The 13,186-nt window shown below is 45.5% G+C and overlaps 1 protein-coding gene across 1 annotated transcript in view; it reads right to left on the reverse strand.

Annotated features, from left to right (window-relative positions):
• CAPN2 (calpain 2) overlaps positions 1 to 13,186 on the reverse strand; it is a 59,134-nt gene that overhangs the window by 8,772 nt on the left and 37,176 nt on the right. The window contains exons 10-16 of the mRNA XM_048843296.2: positions 12,804 to 12,973; positions 11,261 to 11,272; positions 10,172 to 10,383; positions 7,196 to 7,232; positions 5,877 to 5,942; positions 3,697 to 3,754; positions 1,091 to 1,155 (exon numbers count right to left, since the gene is read on the reverse strand). Of these exons, the coding sequence (XP_048699253.2) occupies positions 1,091 to 1,155; positions 3,697 to 3,754; positions 5,877 to 5,942; positions 7,196 to 7,232; positions 10,172 to 10,383; positions 11,261 to 11,272; positions 12,804 to 12,973 (620 nt within the window). The remainder of the gene's footprint in view (positions 1 to 1,090; positions 1,156 to 3,696; positions 3,755 to 5,876; positions 5,943 to 7,195; positions 7,233 to 10,171; positions 10,384 to 11,260; positions 11,273 to 12,803; positions 12,974 to 13,186) is intronic.

A 13,186-nucleotide genomic window follows, 5' to 3' on the forward strand; every position in this document is an offset into this window, starting at 1 on the left:
ATCTTGTGATGCATGGCTTACTCTGGCTCATCCTGCAGGATCTAGGGACTCTTCCTCTGTTTCTTCAGTTGTGTTTTAAGTTTCTAAATCATCTGTTTGGATGAATTAAATCTGAATCTCTGAATATTTCCCCAAGCCTTTTCAGTGCCTTCCACAGGTAATCTTTAACTATTCAGTATGTGTACCGAGAGGATGCCATTCTGTTCCCCAGTGGTGGTTCACCTATTGATGGGAATCTGAGTCATACCATGTCTGGATTTGAAACAGAGACATAACCAAAATCAAGAGCTGCTGTTGACAGAATTTGTAGGTCTTCAGAAAACCCCGAACAAAAGAATCCCAACATCACTGTCTGTCTCTTACTGTAACTACAACAGTGGAATCCTGGGCTCTGCCACATTTTACAACAAATTGCAGGAGAGCTTCATTTTGTTCGGTAATTTTCTTTTTCTAACCACATTATTCTCAAACCTGCGATGGTTTAAAAGATCAAACAAACCCCTTCCCCTCTCCTGCCAGTGAAACTGAGCATGGCTATCATGGTAAATTTCTTCCTAGAGCATTGGGCTCAGAAAAACTATGTGTCGTCTGGAAAGAAGTTCTGGGACTGTGCTTCTAGCTGGTTTCCCTTATTTTTAACCGTGAAATCTTTGTGATTTTACTATGTTCTGGCCAAATCTGACATGGATTGAATGTACTGATATCACTTCTAATATACAGATTTCGGTCCTCTAAATGAGCCCATGATACCGATTCCATGTTGGGACCAATCTTTTCCTAGGCTGTTGCCAGCCAGACCACACATGTAGCATCAAGGCTGGAATTCAGACAGGACCTTTTGCTCTAAAAATACAGGCTCCCACTGCTAGACATACTGTAGATTCAGCATTAACTGGCAGTACTATTAACATGTATAGTCTCTGTGCAAGAGAGTCTTTAAAGAGTGGCTGTCACAAGCAGATCTGGCCTTCCCTCCTGTAGGGGTTATGGGTAGGAAGGGATGGATTGATAGGGACATCCCCACTCCCCCACTGGATCCATTTCAGCATTGATAGAGGAACACAGTCTAGCTAATACAATCAAAGGATACATCTAACAGATCAACCATGATTTTACACGTCTCAATACTGAAGCCATCTGATTTAATATCTTGGCCTGAAAGGAAAGAGGACAAAAGGCAGGTTAGTTATATGTGGAAGTGTATGGGAATTGGATAGTAACCCTTTAAATAGTTTGGGAAACCTCCTAGTGGGCCTCCCTGTCTTCAACTGCAGAAGCCATCAGCCCCTAACAAGTACAGCTGTGCAGATATGGAGCTAGACTTTGTAGGTTTGTCTACAGAGATAGTGAAGAGTGCTTCAGAACCCAACTGTGTCTGGGTGTTTTTAATGCTGTGTAGACCAACAACTCACGCCTAGAAAGCTCAGGGCTATAGTGCCTTTTCTACTACTTCCGCTGTTCAATAGCCAGTAATTCAGTGTCTGTACCTGAACCTTTCCTTTGGGCTTGGATGGGGCAATGAGCCGTCTCTAGTTTGATTCCAGGCTAGCGTCGTTCTATGCTTTTTGCTAGGTCCATTGGAGGGAGGTAACGTTACTACCACCTGCATGCACACGTATGCACGCAGCCATTAACAGAACCCTGGGCCTTCAGCTCCAAAAATACAAGGCTCTCCTGATCAGACGAAAGTGAAATTCCTTTAGCTCCTGTTAGCAAGACCCTTATTTTTTCCGTGGAGCAGCGCCTAGAGGGAAAAATCATACATACGCTCACAACCACTCCCTATAGTAAGATGCAGGTGGTGCTACCCACTAGTCTAGGAACTGCTTCCAGCTCCTAACAAATGTAATTTTAATCCTTAGGAAACTGGATAGTTCTCAGCTGGACATTGCCAGGGGACTGGTTAATTTTTATGTGACTGGTGTGAAACGTGTAGGGAGAGTCTGAGGGTGCTGGGAGGAGAGCCTGGGGCAGGACTCCTGCCTCCAGAGAATCCTATCATCTCCTACCTGCTTGATGGAAACCTCGTCTCCCCTTGCAGGCCCTCTTAGTGAAACCTGCTTTCTCGGCTGCTGGATCCTGCTCTCCCTCAACAAAGGACACAGCATGTGCCTACAGTAGATGCTGGGATGTAGGGGGACAAGCCTTACTGGCATGGAATACAGAGTGGCTTCATGCTAAACAGCAGGCTGTCTACAAGCAGGACAGGGTCTGTGAGGGTCTGTCTACCGGGATGAGGACCCTCTGCAAAGGGTTGCAGGAAAGTTCTCATTTTGCACAGTGGCAGGTCACATGACTGGAATGAAGGGGATGGGCAAAGTGCCCATGATCAGCATCCTCAGCACTTTGCTGCAATTGACCATGAGTCCTAAGCGTAAAAGCTGCTGGGAAATTTTCGAAGCAGAACCTCCACGCATAAATGGTTTGTATGTGAGCTGCAGAGATCAAGTGTCTCTGGTCCTGTCAGTAAACATAAGTGCTCCTGTGGGGACTGAAGGAAAGGGGAAGGAGACTGAGCTCAGTTATACAGGAAAGACAATCTATACCACGCTGGTGCATCTAGGGGGATAAAGCACAGCATGGACCTCCCTGTCTATTTGGCTGATGTCTGTAAAAATCAGTGGGGCTTTTATCTCCGTGAACTTATCAGTGTCCAAGGGGAGACTAAACCAGTAACAAGTCCTGAGTCCCTTTGTTCAAGAAAAACAAGATTAGAAACACCCCTCCATTATCACTGAGAGAAGCCCTAGCCAGTTGGCTGTGCCGTCACTAACCTTGAAGGCTTAAAATAGGCAGCTGTCTGTGTAAGTTACCCCCCCTTCTAAACCAGAAAGAGGAGCTGTACGCGTCCTAACATTCCCATTCATTCAGTGTTTCACATTAGTCCCCTACTCTTACCCTTCCCCAAACAAAGTTCTCTCAGATGCTGGTTCATCTTGAAAGCAACAGATTCACTTTTCTTTAAGTAAATCTTATGGCCAACAACTTCTCATTTGAACCAGTGCCCTTTAAGGACAGCAACATGGTCTTCACCTCTGTTGTAATCACCGGAATCCAGTTGGCACCACGTGCCAGTTTGTGACTGATTCAGGTACAGGGAAAGGTGGATTTTTTTTTCAATTGTGCAGGCCGTGACCATAATTATTTCACAAGGAACTTGCAAGAGCAGTTTATGCCTTTGACACCTGACACCAACCCTGATCATTGCAATTCACTCACAGTAAGGCTTCTGCAGTGCTTCTTGGTGTTGCTTGCATCTTATTCAGAATCCAGCAGCATGTCTGCTCATTGGTTTGAGCAATGTGATCACATAATCTGATTATTTCACATCAATATCAATCTAGGTTGGATTCAAACCACTAGAGGATAGTGACACTCTTGTCCATTACCAATCCCTTGAGCTAACCAGCTTCTATCTGACTAGCCAGACCCAGTAACACCTATACACACACAAGGAGTGTTCCTCATTCATGCCGGTGTGGTGTTGAGCAGTCCTGAGCTCAGACTGCCAAGAGTTTCTCCTGCAGCTCTGGAGTGCAGGAATTAGGGGCACAGCTAGTTTGAGATCTCTGTGAAGCACAGGACTGGGATCGATGTCTGCACATTTGACTTCTCTGGAAGTTGTGGGTGCTCTGTTTCTAACCTACTACTGGCCATCACAGACAATGTATTCTCAGAGGAGAGGAAAACACTTACGTTTAGCCATGATTTTTCTCAGGATATTACATAATTCAAAAGCAGAGATCTCTGCATCCTGTGGAAATGTAACAAAACAGTTGTAACAAAATAGTCATAGTAAGCCAAGCCAGATGTGGAATCTATGTAACAGGGAAGGGCGTGAGAGGGTTAGCTAGAAGATCTATTGCATTTACCCAGACTGAATAAAATTTGCACAAATGAAATCAAAAGCTCTGCAATGCTTAGAAAATGCAGACAGTTTAAATCTGGCTATCACCTCATATGCTAACAGCAGTTACCGGGCATGCTCAGGACTCCTTCTGATGAGTTTGCCAGGTCTAGCTTTTACCCCTGAAATTTCCCATCACCTCTCGTGCTCCAAGCACACTCTGTCTTGGAGTGGGTTTTATGGAAGGATTTGAAGTCCTTCTGTGAAACCTTCCTGTGCTGATCTCACTGGCCAGGTCTGGATTCCATTGCTTCTCTAAGGCAGTGGCTCTCAACCTTTTCAGAGCACTGTACCTCTTTCAGGAGTCTGATTCGTCTTGTGGACCCCTATGTTTCACCTCACTTAAAAACTCCTTGATTACAAAATCAGTCATCAAAAATACAAAAGTGTCACAGCACACTAGTACTGAAAAATGGCTTACTTTCTCATTTTGACCATACAATTATAAAATAAATCAATTGGAATATAAATGTACTTACATTTTAGTGTATAGTATATAGAGCAATATAAGCAAGCCATTGTCCATATGAAATTTTGGTCTGTACTGACTTCGCTAGTGCTTTTTATATAGCCTGTTGCAAAACTAGGCAAATCTCTAGATAAGTTGATGTACCGCCTGGAAGACCTCTGTGCACCCTCAGGGGTATGCGTACCCCAGGTGGAGAACCACTGAGCTAGGGGCCTGACTCAGCAGAAACAACCACAGGTGCAATCAGCAGAGGGCTTAACCAGAGTAAGTCTAAAACAAGATAATGTCACATAAAAAGAGTAATAGTAACTCTCCCTGCCTGGGGTTTGCTCCACTCATAGGAGCCCTGGGTGTATAGCCAGGAAACTCTTTCCTCTGAGCACCCATGCAAGGGGAACGCTCAGCTAAGCCTTTTTCTCTGGGGACCAGATATTGCCCCTGTACCTTGTCATACTTGGTTACTCCATAAGCCAGATTTTCAGAAGGGCATGTGCTCAGCAGGGTGCATAAAAGTGCATGTGCATGTTTTGCATGCTTAATTGCTGTGATTGCTGGATGAGCTGAACCAGGAACTTCCAGAGCTAAAGGCATGAATCTAAAGAGCTTGACCCAAAGAGGTAAGTTCTTTAGCTGGGGGCTATATGAGACTGTGATGGGACATCCACCCCACACTGGCCTGTAAGGGGTTAATGGAGCCCTAGGGAGGCTGTGCAGAAAGCAGCCAATCAGGGCCGGGCAGGCCTATATAAGAGGAGCTGCAGAGCAGTGGCAGTATCTTCCTGGAGCTTGATGAGGGAAGCTCAGACTCTTGGCAGGAGGAAGGGGTGCCAGCACCCTGGACAGAGCAGTGCTACCAGCAGGGACCCGGGAAGCTAGAGAGAGCTGGCTAGCTGCTAAGACTGGCAGGCTGAAGTGCTGAGGTAAGGGGAAGAAGGTGCTGGAGGCTGTAGGATAGTGGCCCAGGGAAATGAACTGAGGAGATGCAGCAAGTGGCAGCCATCCACAGGGTCCCTGGGCTGGGACCCAGAGTAGTGAGTGGGCCTGAGTCCCCCCCACCCCCACTTGCCACTGAGGAAGTGGCTGGATTCAGGGACTGTGATATTGTCCCCCAGAAGGGGGAAACACAGAGGGTGGCACAGCCAGAGGGCAGTGTTTATGAAGAGGACGCCTCAGTCCTGGGAGTGGTGTGGGTCTGGGAACAAAAGTGATGGCAGTGAGGAACCACCAGAGGAGGGTGCACTGGCTACCAGAGCTAATTTCTGTTTCAGCCACAAGGAGGCACCGGAGTGGTGAGTAAACCCCGTTACACAGACCAATTGCCTGTGGCAATTAGGCACACAACTGTGGACATTTTGGCATGCACAATTGTGTATGTATGTTTTGCAAATCTGGCCAGCACATCTGAGTTAAACTGCTCCTTGGGGTAGAAGACACAGAAGATTTGTGGAGAACCATGTACACTGATAATAATGGATAAGAATATGTAAGAGAAATACCCACCGCTCCAGCCAACTGCGCAAAAAGTTTTTTGAAACTGGGTTCAATGTCATCTTCACTGATGTCATTCTAGAAAAGGGTTCAAATGGTAAAAATCAACCTGTTATAAGAAGGGACATTGTGTCGGAGATGCTGTTTCATTAGCAATCACATTTAAACGAATGCATTTCCTTAGCTATGGTACAAGCAACACTGCAGATTATTGCAAAGGAAAGAATTTTTTTAATCTAACTTTTACCATTGAGTCTGTCTCTCTTTTTTTTTTTTTTTTTTTTAAACAAAACCAGATATTGGACTAAACTGAACCCCAGAGTGTCTGTTTAAAAAAACATATGTAAAACATTCAGATCCCACTCCTGCAAAGATTTACATACATGCTAATTAAGTAATCTGCTGCTTTAACTACTAGGACATGCTCTTGCTTACAAAACTATACATATTATCCTGCATCCCTTACACAAGCCATCTCATAATGTCAGTGGGACTATTCACATGACTATGTATTGCTGGATTGGGTCCCTCTACTCAAATGTGGATTTAATGTCTACATTTGAAAACTGAAGCCTGTTTGCCTAGGCTTGAATCATTTCAATGAACAATGTCTGATCTGGTATCTGAACAGGCTGAGTTTTGTTGCTGCAGGTAAGGGCTGAAATCTGTTTTCAAAGCTGCTTCAGATGTTTTCATTGACTTCACTGGGAGCTATGTGTGTACATCCAAGAATCTGGGTTCAGGATGAAATAGAAGTTCTTGACGGATTATGGACTAATAGAAAAAGACTACAATACTGTGAATGTTTTGTGCTGCTCGAGAAAGAGGGGAGTCAGATAAATGGAAAAAAGGCATGATCTATCAATAAGGCTAAGATTCTGTCAAAGGCATTTTTAGTAAAAGTCAGGGACGAATTGCAGGCAATAAACAAAATTTCGCAGAAGCCCACAACCTGTCCCTGACTTTTACTAAAAATACCCAGCCGGGGGAGGGTGGCAGAGGACAAACAGTGCTGCCAGGGGCTTGCAGGGGCTAATCCAACCCTGGCTGCTGCTCTGGTGGGCCTGGGGGCTGCTGCTCCTGCCCCAGCAGCACCAGGGCTGATGGCTGGCAGCTTCTCTCGCCCAGCTGCTGCTCCTGCCCCAAGGGCGCTGACCTAACCCCAGGCACTGCTGCTCCATCCCTGCCCCAGAAGAAGTCCTGGAGGTCCCGGCAAGTCACGGAATCCATGTCCTCCGTGACCGAATCGTATCCTTAACTATCACCTTTCTGTCTGTGATAGGATCGCTTCAATTAGCAATATTAAGGGGGAGGGAGGGGAGAAGATTTACCTCTTCAATATTGGCCTCAATTTTATCATCTACAATCCTAGAAAGATAAAAGGATTGATGTTAAAACAAACTAATAAAAAATAAAGCAGCTTAAGCAGAAGTTTTACTTCAATACTAGTTCTTTTAACTCCTATAATATAGCTTTAGAAAATTCTAGAAAAATCCATTTAAATATTAATTGAAAATCAAGTTAATAATAATCAATGTTTGAGGCAGAGGCCCAAATATTGATTTTTGTGGATGACTGCCCACAGAAACTGACTTTCAAGCAAACCAGTGCCATTAACATTATTCCAGTTATGACAGCATAATTTTTAGTTCATTTCACCCTCAAAGCACTTTACTTTTACAAACCATGCAACGCTCCTATAAGGCAGTATTACAGATTCACAGAAGATTCATTTTAAGGCCAGAATGAACCAGTATGCTCATCTAGTCTGAGCTCCTACATAGATTTTTTTTTTCACCCACTAATGCCTGCATCAAACCCATATCTATTAACTTCTCTATTTCAGAGAGAAGGAAATAGGCACAGAGAGTTTCAGTAATTTATCCAAGGCTTCAGAAGTAATCTGAGTCAGAGCTGGAATTAGAACCCAGGAGTCCCTGGCTCCTACTCCTCCATTGAGATTAGACCATCCCATTCTGTTAGTACACAAGATGCAGCAAACCAAAGGAGGAGCTATTCAGCTCATCTGCCGCTACTTGTGTGGATCTATCACCTGGGGAAGGAGTGTTGGTGAGTTATGGTTGAGGGCAGAACTAAAACTGAATAGCTACTTGAAGGCTGAAAATAAACAATGTGGCAGGAGACCCAGCTTTCACAGGGGGCCGTGTAACGTGCAGGCCTAGAGTAAGTGGCCTTTTGTGTTTGTATACAGGGTTTGAAAAGCCTAGAGATGAAAAGCTTCCTAACACGTTTCCAGTCCCCTGAGTCATCCCTTCCTCACATGGTGACAGTTTTGAAATTCTTCTCTTCTCTTTAGAGTCATGATTATTCCACGTACTTCCCAAATGGTGCCGTTTCAAATCAGTCGTGTTTGAAGTTTCATATTTTTAATCAAGGAAGACGTTCAGCTGGGCTAGTTCCCTGGGCCTTTTCCCAGCAAGATTTCAAAGGTGTGAGCTCACCTCTTATGTCTAATTGTGTCTGTTTGTGGGCACTAGTCTTGCAATTGGGCTTTAGAGGCAATAGGAAATGTACATCCTCATTGTGAGATTTAACATTTCCGTGAGTCAGAGAGCCCAGCCTGCTATTCTTGAGTGCTTTCTTTAACACTTAAGACTCAATTGGTTCCTGCTCAATAATCAGCACCTACGCTGCCAGGATTGATATGAAATCTGCCCCTCACCTTCTGCAGCGTTTAATTAGAACTCTCCTCACTGGTGCTCAGAAGCAATGAAGAAGTTGATGATGGGTTGGATTCAATCCCATATTAAAGAGGAAATTGGAATTCAGGCTGATGCTCTGTGGTCCTAGATCAGGGGTGGGCAAAATTTTTGGCCTGAGGACCACATCTGGGTATGGAAATCGTATGGCGGGCCATGAATGCTCACAAAATTTGGGAGAGGGGGAGGGCTCCGGCTGGGGGTATGGTACTGGGGATGAGGGGTTCGGAGTGCAGGCGGGTACTCTGGGCTGGGACCAAGGGGTTCAGAGGGTGGGAGGGGAATCAGGGCTGGGGCAGGGGGTTGGGGTGCGAGAGGGAGTCAGGGGTGCAGGCTCCGGGCAGTGCTTACCTCAAGGAGCTCCCAGAAGCAGTGGCATGTTCCCCTCTCTGGCTCCTACGCGGTGAGGTGTGGACAGGCAGCTCTGCATGCCACCCCTGCAGCTCCCATTGGTCATGTTTCCTGGCCAATGGGAGCTGCGGGGGCAGCGCTTAGGGTGGGGGCAGCATGCAGAGCCCCCTGGCTGCTCCCTACACCTAGGAGCCGGAGTGGGGACATGCCGCTGCTTCCAGGAGCCATGCGGAACAGGGCAAGCCCCGGACCCCACTCCCCGATGGGAGCTCGAGGGCCGCATTAGAACATCTGGAGGGCCAGATGCGGCCCCCGGGCCATAGTTTGCCCACCTCTGGCCTAGATGCTCACCCTGGATTATTAAGTACGCAGTATGAGTGAAAGACAGAGCTTGTCTTGCATTAGCTGGGCCCTGTTGGTTTCAGTAAGACAATGTTTGATTCTGAGTGAGTTTAAAGATGCTGCACTGACAGCCCTGGAAACTGAAGTCCTTCATCCAGTATAAGAGGGGGAATCAATGCAAACTTCACCTCAGCGTCACTCTACATCTGCCCCTTGCACCTTTGACGCATCTCCCTTCCTCTTCTCACCAGCTCTGTCCCCCTCACCACACTCCCTTTCTCTGTCTTTCCCCTCCTAACTAACCTGCCTTTGCAAGCTGTGAAACTAACATGACATTGGCCGCAGTCACATTGATCACTCTGCTGGTTTGCTACATCCCTTTCCTCTACACATTGTCTCATTTGTCTATTTGGGGGGGCAAAGCTGTCTACTACTTTGTGGTTTTTATACTGCCTAGCATAGTGGGACTGATCTTGGTTGGACCCTGGACACTACTGCAATAAATGTGATTAACAATAACAGGAAACTTCCCTGCATATAGGACAAACAGTCCTTAACCAGAAGAGACCACCACTAGAGATCAGAGGGTAGTTCAGACACCATGGTGCCTTTGATCACTGGCCTCTCAGATGAGGCTCTCAACAAGGATGCCAATGGTTGTGGGGTTTTCCTTTAATGCAGATACCTGTCCACGGGGAAATGGAACAAAACCACGAACTCCTTTTACATGGGCCATAGTAGCAATTTTTGATCATTCTACATTTAAACCAATGAGCTAAGGGGATCCCATTAGCAATTCTCAGGGCCATCCAGTCCCTCAGAGACATCAGATTTATCAGGATAATATTTCTGGATTACCATAAGGAGGAGAGAGAGGGTGCATTAGCTACGTACTGTGAATCTGCATTCTTTTCAGAGAAGACTCGGAGGCAGAAATCCCCATTCTTGTTGGGTTCAAAAGTGGATGGCACAATGACATATTCTCCTGGAGGCAATTTGAATCGGTTTAGTACCTCTCGGAGGTTGATGAAGGTGTTTGATTTTTCTCTGGCTCTGTTCGTCAGGAAGAAGTTTTTGCTCAGATGAACGTTTGTCTGGCCAGAAAACTTATTCAAACAAATAACGAGTTATTTCAGTTCAGAGAGAAGGTGAAAACAGAACAGTAACATGTTATCCTCCTTGGGTAAAGATCAATGCAACAGAATTATGAGAGAGAATAAATATTGGCTTGGTATATAGGTTTCATTGGCATGAGTTTGCGATGGTCACCTTACTTGAGAGTTTGAGGGATAGTGCATGTTACGCAGGTCATTCCGAATGAGGGTCAATAAAACCTTTACCCTGGGCTGTCAAATTCTAGATATGTTACACAGTTTGGGAGGAATTTGGCAAAATATTTAGGATTTTAAAGACGTGTGCTGGGTGCTATTTTCACATTCCCCCCCACCCTGGAAAGCCAGGGATGTCTAAGGGTCTCTCTCTCTCTGCTAATGCAGTGTGTGTATGTTAATATTATACTTGATACAAGTCAGTGTCTACTGGTTTAGGACAACAGAGCATAATTTTAGGAGCTGTTAGTGTCCAGGGAATCAATCTTATTGCAATTGCCCTCAAACACCGTCATAGTATACAAAAGCCCAGGCTTGTATTAACTAGATGCAATTGACAATAGGGACCAAAAGGGACAACAGAAAATCGTTATTTGGAATATTCATTTTGTGCCAAATTTGGACCCTGTGCCAGCCTGAGAAAATAGGCTACCCAAGGGGGGTTTGCTGGGTTTGTGCAGCAAAGAATCCTACCCATGTGCAGAGCAGCAATACAACAAAAACAAATAGCTTCCGGCCTGGAAGATCTACTTATCGACTTAGCAAGGTCAATATTGTCTGTCCAGTGGAGTGCTCTCTCTTTATCCATGCCATTAAGCCCCGTCTATGAACATTAACCCGAGAATGGAGGAAAGAGAAAATGCACATTACATACCTGCGAGGGCAGCTGCAGAAAAAGCAGAAAGGGACACAAGTTATTCATTTGTTCATTGAAAGGAAACTAGCAGAAAGGTTAGATAATTATTACTATTATCCAAGGTCATGACATTTTTCTGCTGATACTTCACTCTGCACCTCTCTGACACATATCTAGTGAAATACACTGTGATAGATATGACTATACTCAATACTGGTAGCTGAGGTATAGTCTCTGTCTTGTATTAAAACAGGGCACCCAAGCTTTATCCAATTAAAGGCCATGTGGCAACTTGTCAGAACCCTGAGGGCTACACCTAATCTGTATAAAATGGAGCCATTAGTAGCCATCTCCTTCTTCAAAACAGCAATATGGCCTTTGGAGACTACAGATCCCATCATGCAATGCTCTGTCATGATCTGAGTGGAAAACCTCTTACATCATGGTGGGCACTGTAGTCTCTGCAAACTGACCCACTAAATCAAAGATGAGAAACTGTGGTTTCTGTTGAAGCTCTCCATTGGACACGTTTAGTTTGCACATCAAACCTAGGTCATTCCATCCCTTTGTCCACTCTCGTACTGAAAGGAATCTGGAATACTGCTGGTTTCTGGCTCACTTGCCTTGGCATGAAACTGCCAAGGATTTAACAATTCCAAACAGCAGGAGGTTTCAAGCAGCACCCAGTTCAGGGTTTTTCCTTTGGGATTTGCATGCAAATCTTCTGTAGAATGGGCTGCTTGTTGTCCCACAAAAAAATTCACAAGAGGGACCAGGCTGTTCATTTACTGGCATTACCATAACTAATTAATCTTGCACTTGTCTAGCAACTTTCTTCAGAGAACCTGAACTTGCTTTAAGTCTCTCAATGCCCAGGTGGAGCAGGTGGTGTGACATCTATTTTCCAGCCTTGGAAATTGCGGCAGAATACCGTTAAGTAACTTGCCCAAGCTCATACAGCAAGTCTGTGGTACAACTGGGACTAGAACTTGGGGAATTAGGCCCTAGATGGCACTAAGTTTAAAGGAAGTACCAGTGAGCCTGGGTGTGTTTATTAGGAAATAGAGGTGGAGCTGGTTTAGATGCACACACCAATGCCAGCCCCTTTCTGTAGTCCTTTATCCCAGCTAGTCTTACACATTCTTTCACTGGCTCTGCTCCTGGGCCGATCTTTTTCACACTAGCTCTGATCCCCAACTAGTGTCCCATCCCCTGCCAGAATCACTCCCATTCTGTCGCCACTCCCCATGATTTGATCAACTGAAAAAGGCTGAGGTGAGTGGAACCCAGAATGCATTTCTGACTTTTCATTGTTTAACCCCCTACCCTGCCCCTGTACACCAGAGGTGTTCAGCAGCTGGCACTCAGAGGGGCTAGACGTACCAGGTGCTGGACGGGCATTGCTGCATCTGACTTTGTGTCTTGTTCCTGAAGCGTTAGACGGCAGGGAAGCAGAGGAACCATTCACTGATGACCCCTCCCCATTTTTGAAGTTCTGGGAACTTTTTCTAGTTTCTTCCCCTCAAGGAATTTGCATGTGTATGTGCATTGCGCTACTTGCCTCGTAGATCCCAAAGCCAATGGTGTGCATATCCTCCCCCATCTTCCGCTGCCTCCTGCGGTGCTTCTGAATCAGGCCAACTAAGAAGGTGCAGCCTTTCTCAGGATCATCGGGATCCTCATCTTCTTCCTCTAGCTTAATCAAATACTGCGGATTCATCCAGAAAGTATCTGAGAAAACAGAGTTTGACACAAACCCCTCAGAGCCTTCTCTGAAACCAGCCCATACTGACATTTCTCAGCAGCCACGGTAGCTTGGACATGTCCTTAAAGATACAGAACTAAACTTTCAAACTGGGGTGCATAAAGAACAGCAGCACTGTCCAGATTTATGCCCCTATGCAAGTGGTCTGATTTTCAGAGACGACGAGCCCCTGTGGCTCT

This window comes from Caretta caretta, chromosome 3, assembly GCF_965140235.1.
Source record: "Caretta caretta isolate rCarCar2 chromosome 3, rCarCar1.hap1, whole genome shotgun sequence".
NCBI classification, from domain to species: Eukaryota; Metazoa; Chordata; order Testudines; family Cheloniidae; genus Caretta; species Caretta caretta.